We start from the raw sequence: 19139 nt of genomic DNA, 5'->3' as shown, positions 1-19139 counted from the left end.
ACCTAAGCAAATGGAGCTGTGCCCTGGACAAGTAGGGCTTGTCCTTGCCAGTCATGGCACAAACTGCCATGATCAAACCTAGGAGCTAAAAGTTTCAGTGAGGTCATTCTCATTGCGAGTGCTGCACAAGTTTTTTTCTCCCCCACTTATTCCGTTATTTTGTAAACATGCATTTTTAACTTAGGCGCCCGTTCCTGCGGCAAGCGTCGGTGTTGTACGAGCACAGCGAAAGATGAGCGAATGTGGAGTGCAGCGGGCTATGAAAGACTGCAAGAGCGATGAGCACGAGGAGGAAAGTGGAGGAGGGTATGGCGAAAGCATAAGAAGAAAAACGTAATGCTGCACAAGGCGGACTGTGGCGACAAGATGGTGCCAGAGTAGCGCGCATCGTTAGGGTGCCTCGATGCGCTCACTCACCTCTGCTCTGTTCATGGGGGTGTGCGCATCAAGGCAATCTACACGTTGTCTATTCACCAAAGTGCTGCATGAGTGTAGGTCTGTCTGTGGCGGCTGCTGTGAATGACGCCCATGCATCAGCCATGCACTGCCTCTCGCAATCCCCTGATTAACAAGGCAGTTGCGCCACACTTTGCTGCGTTGGAACGTGCTGCAGAAGACATTGTCTATGCCAGCCAATATATCGCGAAATGAAAACACTTATAGAGCTGCACTCAAATTTCGCATCAGGGAGTATCGTAATCGGTGAATTTTCGTTCTTGATGCGTATCCTGTGTTGGATATTTAAATCCTCAAGTTGAAACTGCAGTAGTGGCTTAAACTTTTCTTCCATGAGCCTATGCCCTAAACTATCTGCCTGATCCATTTGTAGCTTGTCAGCTCTTAGCATCCTTTTGAAAGTAGTCCTATTCCTAGGTAGAGCCACAACAGGTGGTGAATGTCTACTGTAGGAGCTGTAGCAGTACACTTTGGGCAGTTCACTGGGTCTACAGGTGTTGGACACCAGGGCCGGTATTTTGTAGCAATGCCTTTCCGATGCTAATGCCTTTTCGCGCTTGGTCAGTGGTCAGAGCGATGGTCCGCTCGTGTTATCAACAGGATCAGCCGGCCATGAACGGTGGATGATAAGACTAGTAAAGAATAAAGCATAACTTATCGCTACAAAATACCGGCCCAGGCCTAGGAAGGTCGAAGGGGTGCCCCAGCTCTACAAAGAGGCATTTTGTAACTTTTTTTTTAACCTTTTGTGCCAAGCAGCTGATCCTGGTGCTAATGATGTGACAATGCCATAGATAATACAAAGGGCAAGAAAGTTGCAAAGAAGTGGATCTTAAAAATATTGCCACATTTGTTACTGGGAATTTAAATGTTCATTCTTCCTGTGAACAAGTGGTACATCAGTCAAGGACTAAGCATAGATTTGTTGATACCACTGGAGGGAAATTGACTACAGGAAATGTGGGTAGTTCATGTATTTTTCTTCAGTTTAGGAAGGGCTTGTTGCGAAAATGCATTGCAGCTTTTTTTTTTTAATTTATTTGTAGTTCAATTGCACTGCATGCTATACCAACACTTTAAGAGCAGTTAAGAGGCCTACATTCACAATTTGCCATTGCATAATTTTCTGAACATTAGCATTTTCACGTGCGTGTGTGCTTACTAGGGGTTTAATAAGATTTGCCATACAACTATTTGTTCACGGTATTAGGAAGGCCACCAATCTAATTTAGCATTCAGAATTCTAGTTCCTATGCAACAAATTTGCACTAAAAGATTAGCTTCAAAGGCAACTTGCATATGAAGGGTGCTTGAAGCAGGAAGTTTGCACAAATCCATTTTCTCATGCTGGTAGAGCAGTTCACTGGGTCTACAGGTGTTTGACACCAGGGCTGGTATTTTGTAGCAATGCCTTTCCGATGCTAGTGCCTTTTCGCGATTTTTGCGCTTGGTCAGTGTCAGAGCGATGGTCTGCTCGCGTTATGGCAGTGCTTGGCAGGAGTGCCTCTACTGAACTGATGGTGTCAAAAGGGCTTTTCAGAAAAAAGCCAGGCAGAGTGCATCATGTGCTTATTGCTTCGAGTCCATATAAAATTGTATAAGTTCATATACAAGTCGCTCATGTAGATGCTAGCACAATACTTCTAGTACTGAACATGTGACCAAGTGCCAATTGTGGCTGTGCTTGGCAGGAATGCCTCTTCTACATGTTCACGGTTTGCCAAATGCAACAAACTGGTACTTTCTCACTATACAGGGGTTGCTTTACATACCAGGCAGACCTGCACTTGTATTTTCCTGAAGTTTAATGTGGCAGAAGCAATAGCCTAATGGCTAAAGCTGAAACAGATGCTTGCTTTAGCTTTCAAGGCTCTACTATTTGAGTGCATGGACATTGATCAGTTTCAAAAAAGCAGTGGCTGTAGCACCCTTCTGTAAATAAAGGATTTCCAAACAGTAAGTAGCACAAGCATGCACAGTACTCTTTATAGTACACAATTCATTGCATGCTGTCATGGAAAAGCTTCCGTGTGGAGTTTCATAGTGTGCATACCTAACGAGTTGCCATTCAGCTCCCATAGTTCACACCTTGCAAGTGATGGTTCTCCCTACCATTTTGTGCAGGACTATTTGCAATTAAGATGCACCAGAACTCCTGTCTGGCAGTGGTTAACTAAACAATGTCACACCTCAAAGCTACGTCTGCTTTTGGCCGTCACGATCGTCGACTACTGATGCGTTTTCGATACTTGAGTGGAGACTAAATGTGGCATGTACAGCAACAAAGAGCATTGTGAAGTTGTAAACTTTACTTACTGAACTGCTGGTGTCAAAAGGGCTTTTCAGAAAAAAGCCAGGCAGAGTGCATCATGTGCTTATTGCTTCGAGTCCATATTGATAAAATTGTACAAGTTCAGATTTGTTAGTGTGCACCTAATTACCTTATTTACTAGTGTAAGGTCCGCGACATTTGCATACTCATGCACTGGTTAATACCTGTTGGCCGCTTCAAGATTGCACTAGTCAAGTGGCCGAAATATTTGTAGGCCTAAATGTGTTCATAGTCTGCGGATAGTGGCTGCATTAATTTGCATAGCAGTCCAAGCGCAGTTAGAGGCTACTGCAAGTAGCTGCAAGCCTGCCTCTTGCAAGGCCTGCACACAAAAATTTTGAAAGTGCAGGCCGTACACTAGTAAATGCGGTAGATGCGGCTGCATGTACAGGATTTGTTGAGAAAATGTTGCTTGGCTAGCTGGTGCATACGGGGGCGAACACTACCAAGATAGCACCTGCCCTTTGGTATGTCTTCATTTACAATTTGTTTAGCTCTGAAATATATTAACTTACCGTTATTGAATTCTGTGTTGTACAAGTGATATGATTTAAGTGGTTGAGGTAGTAATGTGCAGTCTGCATTGCAAGAAGCTCAATCTGAAATGTGCAGTTGTGTGCATCAAGTATGAACATGCATGTTGACACTGTACTCGTGCATTTTCTTTTCAGACAGCACTTGAAGATATGTGTACAGACAGTTTTAATGCAAACAAGATCACAGGCAGTGTGGAAACACAGCACGCACAGCGGCCATAAAAATACACATCTTTAAAGCGACACATGTAAATTATCTTTGCAAGAGCCAACCTTCAATTAAGTTGCGACCAACATTGTAATGCACAGCCTGAAGAACCGATGAAATCAGGAGTGGCACACCTTGCAGTGCTCTTTGGAGAGAATGCACAATGCTAGGAAAAGGTTCCACAAAAGGGCAGGAAAGGACCACTCTGTACCAGCACTACAAAGGGTGCACAGAAGGCTGTAAATTAAGCTTGCAAATTTTGGGCTCACATTACATGTGTGCAATTTCAATATCAATAGCCACTTGCACCTGTTGGTTGGTGAACACAGCCAGGGACTCCAAAGTTGTGCAAAACTGCCTATTATGATATGTCGTACCAAGATACAGCCCCAGTGGCAGGTAGGGAGGGAAGGGAAGCAATAGCCACATTTCTTTAAAGCCACAATCTTGATTGACCACATGCTACAACATCCCAAAAGTATGTAATCAATGGAAAAACTGCACATTTAAGTGTCAACAAGAGTTGGGAGTCAAGACAACAAATAGACTCGCATAGATACTGTTTGAACAACACTGACAAAGCATAGGCTTTTAAAGAGTTGCACGAAAAGGGAATGTCATTCGAGCACAGATTGAAGACATGTTTAGGAGGAGTTGGGCTGGCAGTGCTAGTCCCAAACCCCTTCGCTTCAAAGCAGCTTCCAGACAAGATTGAAGTACACAAATTTCCTTTGACCACCATGCAATGTTTTCTTCACGCTCCTGAGCAGCCTGCAGCAACAACAGATGTCCGGGCCCCATGTTCAGCAAGCTGTTTAGCTTGCATCTGTAAAGCATTTAAACACAGGCTCTTTATTTGTATGGCAAAGACTACTGGTCACAGAAGATCACAAACAATGCCTTAAGGTGAGAAGCGTAAGAACTAAACATATAGGCAGTGAGTGCATGGCAGGTAACATGCATTTTCTTTTAAATAGATGTTGGCAAGAAAATGGAATTTGCCTTGATAGCAATTGTAAAAGCAAAAAGCAAAAAGACAGATTCCCATTTTTTTTTCATAGCTGGTCAAAGATCAGGCTTTTTATCAGGACTAGCCAAAGCATAAGCAAATCATCAGGCCAAAGCACATTCAGCTGGATAAGACAGTTATGTAGCAGCAGTGATGTCAGCACTGGCCTTATTTTAAAGTATTAAGGCCTTGAGGACGCTTGAAATCTACACACAAAGCAGGTCAGTGCTGTTAGTGTACTGCCAATACAAGACTGTCCGATCTTGTGGAGGCACATTGGGAAGCTAAACTAATTTCCTCTGACTGTTCTTGTTCCTCTTGTGCAAGAATCTGGTAGTTCAGAACACAGCATTCTGCACAAGCTTTTTTACTACCCCTCAGTGAGCACAGGAAATTTTTAGTACATGGAACTTCTAGTAAATTGTAAGGACAGCTAGCAAGTACTGGCAAGTGTGCTGGCATGGAGTTCATGCCTGTGCCTGCATATCTGTGGGAGACTGGTTTCTGTGTTCTTGAACACCCACCCACAAATGTCAACACCCACAAATGTCAACAGTGCTTTCATACTTTACTGCTCAACTTCAGGGATGTTCTCGGGAAACCTCTAGGATTTGATTCATGGCGTTTAGTCCCAGAGAAGCACTGAGGGAACCATTGTTAAAAGCGCAAAACCACACAACACAAGATAAGACCAGACGAGCACAGGCGCAAACTGACAACTGATTTATTGAAGGCCGATCTCCAGCTATATATACCAACAGGCTGCGCAGGCGCATCGTCACAACATCAAACATATCGCGAAAGAAAATCAATTTCAGCTTTATACAGCGCAATAGAAGTGTCACTGACACACTCTTCACCTGCCTTTCTGATTAAAAATGCTTCCAACGTTTGACGCGCCGTTTTTTGTCTGCTTCTGCCAACAATTTTTGCACATCGGAAATGTGGTTCACAATTCGGGCAGTTCATGCAGTGCTGGCAAAGCACTGAGGCTATGAGACACTATAGTGGAAGGCCCCAGATTTCGGCTACCTAAGGTTCTGCAACTTGCAATCAGTGTAAGTGCACAAACATTTTTGCATCCCTATCAAAAAGTGGCTGCCATGGGCAGGTATCAAACCCACAATTTTGTGCTTGGCAGCAGCTATAAACACTGAGCGAACATGGAGGGTACACCTTCGGGAGACTTTCTGGTACATTTCCAGTAACACTACATGTATTGCATTAAAATACAGTAAACACATTTTTGGGAAGTGCTTCGTGTTGCTAGCAACCTGGTTGGTTGAATTCTGGTTGTTTGGAGTGTAGTGTTCTGGCTGTACGATTCACATTTTTCATGCAAATGAAAAACAGCCACATATCTGATCCTACATAGTGCATGCACTTTATTATGTTTTGCCAACTACAGTTGCAAAAACTTATACTATCATGTAAAGGTGAGTGAAATAGCTGCAACGAAAACTGATGCAGTGAAGCTGTGTTTATATGGACACTTGTGAGGTATTTCAATGACATCCTTAAGCAATCTTGCAACCTACTGGAATCGCCTTGTAGACTGAAAGGGAGCACAGGCATATACTACAGTAATTCTATGAGCTACATACCAAAGACATCCTCAGGACGCCCAAACGAGGATAGAGAAATTTGGACATTGCAAGGATATCTCCAAGAGACCTTGTGTTATCTGTGTAATGTCTGTTGTAACCAAGTTAGGAAAGATTGCAAAGTACTTAAGCACAGAAACACAAACATTGAAGGAAAACTCACTGGCAGGAGGGGTCTGTTCCTCTTTGGCATCTTTCTCTGTATCCGTGCTCTCACCTGAAGGCACGGGGGCCTTCCCATCCTTTGATTCCTTGTCTTTTCCCTTTGACTGAAGGTAGCAATTGGTAAATGTTCATAAACATCATGCAACAAAATGAAAAAAGGTACAGATCTAATCACTAGTAATGACTAACAGCAATGGTATTGCCATGCACACAGCCTTGACATGCACTGCTACAAATACAATGAAAATGTACAAATGCATGACAGTGGTAGTTTTTCTAGGGCAGCACACATGCATGCACTAGGGATGTGCAAAACTTTGGAAAATAGTTACATATGCATGCAGTTCAGTTTACAAAAGTAAATCCTGACCAGTAACTAAAATTTGATTAAATAAACACTGCAAACAATGCAAATGTTCTGTCCCTGTAACAGTACTGTCAAACATGTAAATGAGCATTAAGCAAGATTTAATGAGAAATTCTGATGACACGATTGCAAAGCTTGCACCACGACTGTGTAGCAATGAAAATACAACTAGGCAAGGCATGAATATATGCTTTGAGGAGAAGAATGGCTAAAGTGCTGCCATGGCAGCACAAGCACAAGGCCTGTTACTTGGGGTGTGGCATTTGTAATATCAAGGTAAGTGAATATGGGAGCAGGAGAGTTTTTTTGCAGATGAAAATGCACCACATGCACTGGCCTGAAGCCAGCAAGAAGCATCTCGAAGAGCAAATAAAGCGTAGTGACTAACTATATTGCACTCCTCTGGCATTTTTTTTAATGACGGCACCTATATAAATACCAGAAAAAAATTTATTTTCAATCTAAATGTGCAAAACGTATCGAGAATAAACATAATCAATGAAAAGAAAAGCTATTTTTTGGAATCTTTTAGCAATAAGAGGAAAACCCCAGGCAGCAAAGTGGGCTTCACCCCAAGCCACTTAGGGCTTTGGAATTTGTACAGACACTTCTGACACTACTGCAGCCAGACATATGGAATCTGTATTGTATGAACGTGCTTTTGAAAGATTGAGAGTCTCATGTCGAACTACTACTACTATGTCTTCCTGTGTTCCTGCTCTAAACCAATAAATGATGCTTGCTGCTCGTCATTGGTAAAAGACATTTACGAAACTACTCAATACCGAAAAGGCAACATTCGTCCGTTTTTTAAAGGGATCTTTCTGGTCCAAGTGAAATTTGAATTTCCTGCATCTGAATGACAAAACGCAGGCAAAAGAAAGAGTTCAGCGCAGTTTTTGGCAAGGCCTTTCTCAACGATCTCAACAATCAAAACGGTGTGAAATCTGGCCACAACATATTTCATGACAATTTTTGTGCCATCCAACTGGTATGCACACTACAACAATGGCAGCACACTCCAACAATGCTGCACAAAGGCCTAACCTGAAAGGGAAAATTATCCACACGAATGTGGTACAAAGCTACAAAGGAAACATGTACGAGTTTCTTTCAGAAAGAAAGCTTTGCAGTTGAGGAAAAATATACCCTGGTCCAAGAATTTTTCCTGAAATGCGAAGCTTCCAAGAAACCCATATGGGTTTCCTTTGTAGTTTCGTGCTACATTCGGGTGGATGACAATTTTCCCTTTCATGCCACTTCATCCACCTTGCGGGATTCTGCAAAACTGATTTTCCATATACAGTAGACTTCCAGTAACCTGACTCCAGATAATTCAATTTTTCGGTTAATTTGATCCTGACCGAAGGTCCCAACCAGTACCCATGCATTTCTATGGGTCTAAACTTTTTCGATCCTAAAATTGGTTATTTCGATCCTAATATTGGTCTTCGCTGGATAATTTGAGCTTGACCAGTCGGCATGCACGCGCCTGACCCCTATGGTGAGCCCAATGCCTTTACTGGCAGTGTTTGTCTTGGCAGAGCTCAGGGGACAGTGACCGCTTTGAATACATGTCAAAATCTCCCATCGAAAACTATTTCGGCCTGCCCTAGGAATGTTTTCAAGCAATAACAGTAGATCGCACTGTCCAATTACAGTATATACTGGATTCTAAGGTGTGCGTTTTGTTTTTGCAAGAAAATTGAGCCAAAAACCATGTTTGCAGCAATACAGCTGTGTCATGCAGCATGGCATACAAACACTGCGAAGCTAACTTGAGAAAACCGGCCACCACATTGCAACACATTAGACCCTAGTCCCTCTTTCTTGCTAAAAATCAGGTGCACGTTATCTTATGCTTTGGTTAAGAGCTTTAATGTTATCTACGTTTGTTTTCTACTTTGGGTGGGTGTGTAATTCAGAGGCATGTTGAATTGGGAAAATACTATCAAAAAGTAATCAGTTGACATTTTTTCTGCATCTTGCTTAATTCTACTCGCTGGATAATGAGTTTCATCGGTCCCGTCAGGGTCAAATTAACTGAGGTCGACTGTAAAGGCCCAATGTCAGCAGGATGCAATGCATTAACATTTACGAAATATCAGGCAGAACCGCATTTATCCGACACCAAACTGAAAAATTATGTAGTAATTGCTGACGCTCAGATTTCCAAGATTAGTCTTGGTCTTTTCCATGTCTGATCTTTGTTGTAAAGTATTATTCCTACAGGAATCATTGAACCAGAAAGAGTTAACAGAAGGCAACCGGTCGAAGATTCGAAGGGTTATATTAGTTACAAGGTCGTTTAGCTTAACTGTGGTACAGCTCGCATAACAGCAGTTATTGAAGAGCCGAGTGTCTTGGGACATCAACAGGTTGATATCCCAAAAAATTCTGGGCGAGTTATTTGTAGCTTAGTATGCAAGGATGAATGTACTCAAACCTGCATGAAATGAACTTGACTAGACCAATGCTTTCACGTGTTGAGAGTTCAGAGTTGCAGCAAAAACAGTTTTGTGATGGCAGCTTCTGTGGCAACCACAAGTTAGAATCGTCTAGAAACTTGTTGCAACAATGCAGAGTCGGACCGACAACAGCGCAATAGCAGCATGTGACATGAATGGTGACATGCCAGCAAGAGAGCACACTGGCTACACTTGCCAGGTTAGTTAATAGCAGCAATGAATTGTGCTTGTCACTTCAAGTCCTCATGTAGGCTTCTGAAGAGCTGCAATGCAGAACTACTTTGCTGAACTGAATAAAATGTGCCATCTACCACATAAAGGCAACAGAATTTTATTCAATCGAAATTGGTTATATCAAGGTTCTGCCCAGTTAAACGGAGTAGATAATGTAAATACTTTGAAGTCAGTATCTGGAAAACCCTAGCATACCATTTGCTGACTTGCTGTCGATTATGACTTTCACAAAGCACAAAATTCACAATGCAAACTCGGACAAGGAAAGAGGTTAGTGCATTGTTGGTAATCACTACCAGTCAGCATTACATGAACATGCTAGTGTTAGTGAGGAAATGAGATAACTGACTTGTGCTCACTTTGAGACTAAAACGGCGTGGGTGTGCGTCAGGTGTGCCTACCTTCTCTGGCTGGGGTTTGGGCTTTGGTTCCAGGCTGGGGTTCAGTGTCAGCTTACCAACATTCTTATGGTCATGCATCTTCTGCATGGCCTCTGTCACCTGAGAGAAAAAAAAGAAAGAAATGAGTCACAGAATTCAATGATGCTACAAAAACTAATTAATGGCAAATGATTCTTGATGCTTAGCAGAATGCACAGAATATACCGCTGCCACTGTACGTGGCAACTCGCAGAACATGTGCAAATGTGAATGCTATAACTTGGTCCGGGTGAGGTACTACTTAATATATTAAGTGCACAGTGTACCTATAGGTAAATTCTCTTAATTTTTTTTGTTTTTTTTTTCACATCTATTTTATTTAACTTTACTTTCCCCTATCTTTTCTCGTAGCCTGTACCTCTCTCGCAGCAGCGGGACAGTTCAGGTGCCCACTGGCAAGTGAGAGTTTCGATGCCGGCGACCCTTGATTTGCTTTCCCCTTTTGTCCTTAATACAACAAACTACTACTAGCTTGCATTTTTTTAGAGTCTGCTTTGTTTGCAACAATGGCACCTAATGTTTTCACCAGTACTCTAAGTTTAGCAGCTTCTTTGCCTACTGAGCCACCTTAGCTAGTTAACAAAACAGCAATAATCATGCTGTCATTTCCATTTAGCAAGAAATGTGGCTTACAATTTCCATTCAAGTGTCATTTCTGCATTGACATGTCAATTCAAGGTTGTTCCTAAGAGTGCGAAGTGCACAGTTAGGTAATTTGGTTGACATTAATTTCGCTCCAAGTGCAAAAGGGATGCAAGTGCACTAGACAATGCCTGCCTTGTATGCTCTGTTGTGTGCTTACATTCTTTTAGTAGTGCAAGAAAAATTAGTTTCTTAGTACTATCAAATGCTGAAGAGGGAAAATATTGAAATGCAAGACTGGGTTGCCATACTGCCAGCGAGAATAGACAAGGAATACGCAAGCAGCATAATTGTGCCATTGAAACGCAGTCCATTTTTACAATTGTTTTTGTTTATGTATGCTCAGTTATTCTGAGAAAACGTAATAGTTGTTTGGCGTCATTGAAGTACAGCCATATTTAACCCTTTCACTGCCGAGTTTTTTTCTGACTGCTTCTCACCCCCTGCCGCGTATTTTTTTTTTTCATGTTGGTTCAGTGCAAATTTCATGCTAGTAATGCACCACGATACTCCACAGGACATGTAAAGATATTCATCAGCAGTTCTTGAATTTCTTCGTCCGTCAAAGCGCAGACGCACGTGGTGTGCTAACTCGCCATGGCTGCTGCGCTCTGCCGAGACGAAGTGACGCGGGTGTAAACACGTGTGCTCCATCTGTTGTCTAAAATTTAATTTAGAAGTTCTATGTGTTTAGGTGACCTCTCCATAGATGGCGGGACATGAACGCAATTTTTTTTTGCACAAGTTGTTTCGGGAGTGGCAGGGAGCGAGTTTAAAAAGCACTATGAGTATACTCGGGAGTAGCGGGGAGTGCGCAAGGGTGGTTTCACAAGTTATCTCGGTAGTGGCAGTTAAAGGGTTAAGCGCTCATAGCATTTGCTACTGCAACCCAAACTGAGCCAGTCGATCGAAGTAAGAAGGACAAAACACGTACGTCTTCAAAAGCCCAGGATGAGTCCACAACAGGAGTAATCTTTTTCTGCTCATAGAGGGAGAACACTTTGGAAACAACTCCCTTGACATAGTCGTGCATGCCTTGTTGGTAGAGAAGATGACGCAGGTTGAAACCAGAGATCACCTTGCTTTCTTCATAAAGCTTGATGGGGCTTACTTTATCAACCTGCCACCACTGCAGAAGAATAGAAAATTCAGCGTTTTCATTAGCCACAATTTCCAGCATAAAGGCTAAATATATAAACATTCCCTGCTGTTGCGACTACGTTACAAGAAACTTCTGGGCCAGTCTCTTTTGCTCGATGGAATTAAGCAAGAACAATTAAGAAAAACCATTGTACAAGCACTTGCTCTATGGTTTCCATTGCTGTAATACCTGTGAACCATGTAAAAAAAAAAAGTTTTGCCATGCCCAGAGACAAAGTAAGCTCCAACTATTAACACGGAAACGGCCAAGGTTACCATAACCTCAGATTATTAATGAGAACATCCAGCATCCATCACATAACCAGCAGCTTTACCATACCAAAGCAGCTACAAAAAATTCTTTTGTCAGTTTTGGCTTAAACCTACCATTGCATAAATTTTGGCCAATTTCATTTTCAGTAGCAGAGTCAAAATGCACCACCACACACACACTTAAAATTCTAGGGTTTTAAATGCCAAGACTACGATATTATGAGGCATGCTGTAGTAGGGGACTGGGGATCAATTTTCATCACCTTGGGTTATTTAATGTGCACCTGAAGCATGGTACTACAGAAGAATTTTTGCATCTTGCCCCCTTCGAAATGCGGCTGCCAAGGCCGGGAATCAAACCCGTGACCCCGTGCTTAACAGTACAATGCCGAAGCTGCGAAGCCACCACGGCGGTTTGCCCCAAATACATTGTATGGCCAACTGCTACCATGCCATATATGGAAACTGCTATTTCAAAGACTTTGCATGCACAGGCCTGTAAACTTGTCACATCAAACAACCTAATGTTCCGAGTACTGACTTGAAATCATTAAAAGCACTGTGGGACCTCCATCAGAATGTGGCCCCCACTGCTGGGATCAAACCAGCAACCTCTTGCTCAGCAGCGCATCATTGCCACAGATACTGCAGCAGGTAATAGGAACACAAGCTGCCCAGAATATTAGTAATGTATTGCGATGTACTCTTAACTGCAGGAAGACTTATCCATAACAGCTGCACAGTACACACAAGCCTGCACAGAAATGATATCTTGATATGTCAAAGGCAGTCGTGCACATTTTTTCTATACAGCAGTCTGCAAAGTATAGTGCACTAAGTGTACTGCACATGATACCATGAGAAATGCTGTCTAAGGCCAAGCAGACATGGGGGACAGCCCTTTCAACTTGTAGTGAAAGCTGCACAGCAGTCAATGACAATCTCACCAAAAAGGTACAAGTCTGAAAATGGTTACAGAAATTCTGGATCAGGAACTGCCCATGTGCAACAACGCAAGGAAAATTCAGCAAGGTGCATGCAGTGTCAGAAGTCTGCAAGCTACGATCAATAGACTGCCAATAATTGAAATATCTGAAATGCAAAAGCAGAGGCTCATACTCCGCACCAGAACGTCAGCCACCGACCCATTGCGGCAGTAAAAGGTTATGGATGAGAATCCCAAGCAATTATGGCCATTTTACACAAGTATGCATCCCTCAGGTTATCTTTAGTCAATTGTTTTGAACAGAATTGGTACGTAGTAAAAGTGAACTTATGAAGCATATAAAGCATTAACTATGACATAAATATTCATTTTAGTACATGCAACATTTCATGTACTAATACAATACTACTCACTGCTGCACTAACAATTTGACTGAAAATAGTAATGACAAGTTGCCCCCCATTTTAAGGTAGATAACGTGGAAAGTGCAATATGCAAGTACAGCTTACCGATTTGGCGAAGCTGAAAAAGCTTTTTGTTTCTCCAGCAACAATGCATGATGTTCCTGCAAAAAGTCATTTTAGATATGGATATAAGTAATGTAAAACATATATGTATATAGAAAAATGTATATATATGGACAAAATATTCCCAGGAATCATTGAAAGTGAAGCAGCAAGGCTTTACCAATTTTTGTTGAGCAAGGTGGTGTTGACTGTTATAAGCTAAAAAATAGATTTTTGTGAAGTCAGAAGTTGATACACTGGTTTATAAAATTTTTCCACCACGATTCCATCCACAAGCAAGTCGGCAAGCCTACACAAGTATCACTCATTACTCAGCGAAACAGAAGAGCTTAATGTCAGCACTGGAATGCTGTCACATACCATAGAGAACATATCTTCCCAAGGGCTTCAGGAGACTGTAGCCTTTCTTGCAATCTTCACCACAAAGGCAATCCAAGACTAGATCCACTCCATCAGGGGAAATCCTGCACAGAGGCAAAAAAGTCCTGGTAAACAAAATGGGGTTTATGTGCATGCTCATGCCTGAGGCAGGAGGCTCAAACAGGCTGATGTTATATGGTCAAGTGGACAACTCTGCATTCGGAACTTGACTGTTATGGCATGATTATGCAAAATGATTGGTGGCAACCTGTGGTCAAGCTAACAGTGAACGAAATTTGACTCCTAAATATTATCAGTTGTAAATGTGTAAGAACTTTTGTAAATTTCTCGCAAAATGTTTTGACACAGGTGCTGCATGATTTGAAGGCTGAACAAGGACTCCTTCGCAGTTAGGAATAGCACAAGAAATAAAAAAAAAAGCGGAAGATGAATATAGTTTCACTAAAAAGCACATGGGAAACTTCCTAGGCTGCTGAATACTGAATGCACATTTTATTTTGCATTAAAAATTTCGCACACCCATTAAACGCTCATTAGGACGTGCACAGGGGCACCCACGGTTGGTGCCAGCCTACCATGCACAGGTGCATGTGATGTATAACTGAATGCACAGGATAGTTTCTATGGCAAAAGGATGCTTAAGATTACATAGATTAAAAAAAGGGGTGGGGGCACATTTTGTGATAATATATTCTGAACTGCAGTTGAAATTTCCAGATAAACGGAAACATGCAAGCATGTTTAATCTGTTTTCACTGTCACGTGCATGTCATAAGTTTGCCTATATAGCTGCCTTGTCAAAGATGCCAGTGCAGCATATTGCACTTGCCTTTCAACTTGGCCTAATCTCAATGATCTGGCATCTGCATCAGCCCTTTCAGCACAGCCCATGTTTCCTTTGCATCACCATAAACTAATTGCTCACTGCAGAAGCATGAATGAAATTGATACAGCCAAACGTCTTAAAGACAGCACTACGGTGCACCTGAGGGAATATTCATCCCCCCCTGAATTTTTTTTTAACTTTTGAAGACAAATTGCTGTTCAATTGACGTTCAATTCGACAAATAACTATGAAATTAGTGAATACTTGTTCTGTTCTTGCAAATCATATTGTGAATATTTGAAGGACAAGAATATATGTTGCGCTCTACCAGAAGACCAACATAGGTGGATGCTCATGCAAATGATTCTGCTGTAGGAGAACCATGGTTCTCTGAACCCATTTTTGAGCGAACTCTTGGAGGAAAGGAAACTTGTGTAGAAGTGACCACTATAAATAAGCGTGCCTGGCCTTGAGCAGCCTACAAATGCCTCAATTTGGGAAAAGCATTTCATTATTTGGTTAATCTCGGCACGTTTAAGTTCTTTCAAAACACTTTGCAGTGCTATAGCATTGCACTTAGCTCATTCACCAAGCAGTACACTACTACGTACTGTCCCTTTGTTTCATTACCGTCATTATGGTGCACCAGATACGATCACCTTTCCCTTGTTTCTTAAGCAATTATTCACCGACTCGACATACATCTAATGGCTTCAACAAATGGATGAATGGACCTTTTCCACGATGGGAGAGCGCCTCCAGCGGCAAGAGTCAGAAGCAAACACAGTGGCTCTCGGTTGATGCGACAGAGACCTTTGGTTGTTTGTTCTATGGGGTCCGCGGGATAGCTTGCATGCCGTGCAGTGTCACGGGTCATTTGTTAAGTTGCTGCTGTTTTGCATATACGCAAATCTTTGCATACGCTGATCTTCTTAGCTGCTTGTCGACTGTTGCGAAGCTTTTTTTCAGCATGTTTTCTATTGAAGACTTGAAGAAACTTCACGACTCCGGCGGTCAGTGGAGCTGCGATTTGGAGTGCGTGCCGCCAGTGACTGACAACGTGATCGACAGCCATTTCGACGAGTTGCACCGGCAGCTGCATAAAGGCTAGATGTTCAAAGAGGAGAGGTACATTCGCCGGATCGAATGTGATGCGACAACCAGGAGGGACCGAACTTGTGTTGCGCAGCATATGTTTGCGTTGCGCAGCATATCTCATTACTGTGTGCTTGAAAACCGATGGTACGTAGTCCGGGTGGGGCATAAAGCGTGAGGGTGCACCTGTGATAAAATGCAATGTTTAAACAGTTCCTTTATTGTTTCAGTTACTAATGCGCACACGACACAAGTGACACTGCGCTAACACTGACCAACATCGTGCGCTAAACAAATGCACGATAGCCGCCATGCCAAAGTCCCGTTCGGAAAGAGCTCGATTGAAACACTTATGGGCTAAGCAGACACGCTGTTCATCAAGTAATCAGGAACCTCAAGTCACCGTTTCTTTACCTTGCTACGAAGTGATCACAAGAGCGCTGTGAGCGCTGTGTCCTAGCGCTGTGTCCTAGCGCTGTGTCCTAGCGCTGTGTCCTAGCGCTGTGTCCATGTCGTCCATCCGTGCCTCGTATAAGAAGTGATTGCTGCAGACGCGGGAGTTTGCTGTCGGTTTCCACGGCGACCTGTCTGTGTTGACGCGATGTATATTGCTTGCACCCATTTTTTTCGTCTCGTTGCCTGAAGCGTCATGGTAGGAAACCGAAAAAAATCGCACGTTTGGAGGCTTTCCGCTGGCATTACTGCAGCCTATGGCAGCACATCGCTGTGGCATCACAAAAAAAAAAAAAAAAAAAAAAGCTGCAATCCCGCCCGCGGAGAAGCAGCGCGGCCAATATGGAGAGCTCGTACGTGCGTGTATGGCGGCTAGAACTACACGTGCATGTGTGCGTTCACTGTGGCGGATGTGGCGCCGTCAGAGTACTTCCGGTGCGCATGCGCAGAAGGCACCTATGAAAAAGGTCCATTGATGTAAAAGACTTGTTGCTGAACATATTTTTGACTTCGAAATTGAATATTTTTGGTATTCAATTCCATAGTCTACGGCTGTTTTCCTCGAACATTCAAAATCGATTAGAAAATTGTTATTTGAGCACCCCTAAAAATTACTGAAAGTCCGGAGGCAATGCTGGCTACACTGGAGAGTTGCAAGCTTTCATACATCCTCTGAATAAACCCACTCAAGTGACAAGTGCAGTCTCCAAGATGCCATAAGTTATAGCTGCCAGCAGGTGTACATGGCATGATGGCAGCACCATCACAGCTGCACCATGCCAGTCTGACCAGTGGAAGAGCACACTACATCGTGCAGGCAGTGCATTTAATGCTCTATAAATTAAACTAAGTATTTCTTTACTGGATCTGTGGGTGAATTTAACAGCATCCAGTTGCCCCTACTTGATGGCAAGGCAGCTATGCATCTCTAAGACGGCCGCAGCTACTGGTGCTATGCTAAACAATGCTAGTGCAGTGTTCAGTGGTGCATTGCAAGCAGTCATGAGTGCGCCAACCTTTATGACTTAGCTTAAGCAAGACTTATTACCAGCAAGCACTCACCCTGAAGCATTAAACAATATGAAATTAACCATTGTGCCATAGCATACCACTGTTAGCACTTTCAGCAGTGTGCAGTACACAGGTGCTGCAAAGTTTTATGCGTACACTTCCAACAAAGCAGTTAAGTGTTTCAGCTAGCTAGCACTTCAGTACTCGCAAGATACCACTTCCCTTGGTCAGTGAACATGACTCACTGATGGGCACAACTAAAGTAATGATGTGCTGAAGAGAGGCTTACTAGGCTGTCACCAAGGGAGGACACAAGGGTCACCTATTGTATATGTTACAAATGGTACACATGCATGAAATGTCATATGAAGCTGAAAGAACTAGCAAGCAGAATGTGCAAACAAGCCAAACGAAAATGGCTACTATCTTGTTGAAATGAATTACTATGCTGAACATTGATGAATATAGAAGTGTTAATGCATATGAAGTTTGTGAAACATTGGAATGCAAATAAATTTGAATGCATTATGCATGCACTGAATGTTGCATATCGGGATAGCGTTAAGTATATATGCTTTTGTAGGATTCAAGCATCTGCAGGGTACCAAATCCCAACATTGTATGAGAAATGCAAGTTTACTTTAATTGCAACTACATTAGGAAACTGGGCACAGTCACGATTGTGGATCCAGTAGTACATATGGCGGGCAGCGCTTCACGGAGGTACGCAGCCTGCTTATATGTGCAATGCATGCTGGAAAAGAAGCACTAAAGGTTTACAGTGGAACCTGTTTTAACTTCGTAATTGCCACGTCACTTGAGCAGGGCTTGGATGTGCAATCATTCGAGCCCATTTGAATGCCACGGAGTGTGAACTTCAGTATTGTGTTTCTGTTGAAAAAAAAAAAAAAAACTGATGAAGTGTATGAAATAGTAAACAAAATGAGCAGCTGCTATGCCATTTTCTCCAGTTACCGAGAGTTGCTATCACCACTTATGACATGGCGGTGGGCATGATTTAAGGTATTTTAAATGCACCCAATTGTGGTCTTCAATTTGTAAATGACAATTTGAAAATGAATAATGAAGAGGGAGGCATAAAGAAAGTATATTGAAGTATAAGCAGCGATAACTTAGAGAGTAAGAGTTAATAATTTTGCAGACCTTTAGTGAAACTGGTACACTCATCCAGAGCAAAATTAAAGTCAATGGGAGCACAAAAATGCACTGCACATACTTGTTGACCTCTTGAACGTAGTCCGAGCTGTGGTCAAGGAGGTGAGTAACCAGGTTTGTCAAGGACTCGTGCTTGTTCTTGGAGGCAGTACCAATGAGCGTTACATCTGGAACAGTCTTGCAAAGTTGAGCCACTGCATGTCCCTAGAAAACAATGGACATTGTCAGGCACCATTTCGCAAGGCAAGTAGTAGTAGCAAAGAAACTACACAACATAGTATTCCTGTAATAGCTAATACATATGTTAGGGATACAATTTTTCTGATGAAGTGCAGGTGGAATTACGTAATGAAGCAAGTTCACCTGTTGGTAAACAAGGACAAAACAATAGACAAGAACAGTTACCAGACAGTGCAGCAATGCACACCTGGGTAGTACCTAGGCCAGAAATTGTTAGCAACATTTGATACACCACAAAGGGGACAAATTGAGGCAGAAACCATCGAAGAGTGTCAAGGTCAGCAAAGCTTTGTGTAACCTGCATTTCCCCATGCCATCCATCAATCGTGAAATCTTATGGGCACATCAGCAGACACAAATTGGCAATCTCGCTGCTGCCAACCACAACGCCGAATGATACCACGACAGTATATCTTGTAATCACTGCGCCCCAGTTGAAACTCCATAGCAACCCCTGCAATCCCTAGTATTCTGGCTGCATCTTCATTGCAATAGCTATCTATCAAGCCACTGTGCTCGGCATGAAGGTTTATGTTGCGGGTGGGGCGCTGCTGTCTTTAATATATTTAAGGCTACATACCTCTTGTGTGACCTTGGATCATCCATTCTG

General features: G+C 42.6%; 1 protein-coding gene across 2 annotated transcripts in view; it reads right to left on the bottom strand.

Annotated features, from left to right (window-relative positions):
* Positions 1-3473: 3473 nt before the first annotated feature.
* The window catches only part of LOC119463513 (synaptic vesicle membrane protein VAT-1 homolog-like), a 68508-nt gene continuing 52842 nt past the window's right edge, over positions 3474-19139 (bottom strand). Inside the window, exons 4-10 of one of the 2 annotated variants that reach the window (XM_037724355.2) lie at positions 18351-18493; positions 13708-13811; positions 13330-13385; positions 11396-11590; positions 9739-9879; positions 6309-6414; positions 3474-4358 (exon numbers count right to left, since the gene is read on the bottom strand). In XM_037724355.2, coding sequence (XP_037580283.1) covers positions 4348-4358; positions 6309-6414; positions 9739-9879; positions 11396-11590; positions 13330-13385; positions 13708-13811; positions 18351-18493 — 756 coding nt within the window. In that variant the 3' untranslated portion in view covers positions 3474-4347. The remainder of the gene's footprint in view (positions 4359-6308; positions 6415-9738; positions 9880-11395; positions 11591-13329; positions 13386-13707; positions 13812-18350; positions 18494-19139) is intronic. The other variant, XM_037724358.2, reaches the window with a different exon arrangement.

Source organism: Dermacentor silvarum, chromosome 1 (genome assembly GCF_013339745.2).
Source record: "Dermacentor silvarum isolate Dsil-2018 chromosome 1, BIME_Dsil_1.4, whole genome shotgun sequence".
Taxonomy (NCBI): domain Eukaryota; kingdom Metazoa; phylum Arthropoda; class Arachnida; order Ixodida; family Ixodidae; genus Dermacentor; species Dermacentor silvarum.
The sequence above is the reverse complement of the archived record's forward strand: the minus strand, read 5'-3'. Positions and strand labels throughout refer to the sequence as shown.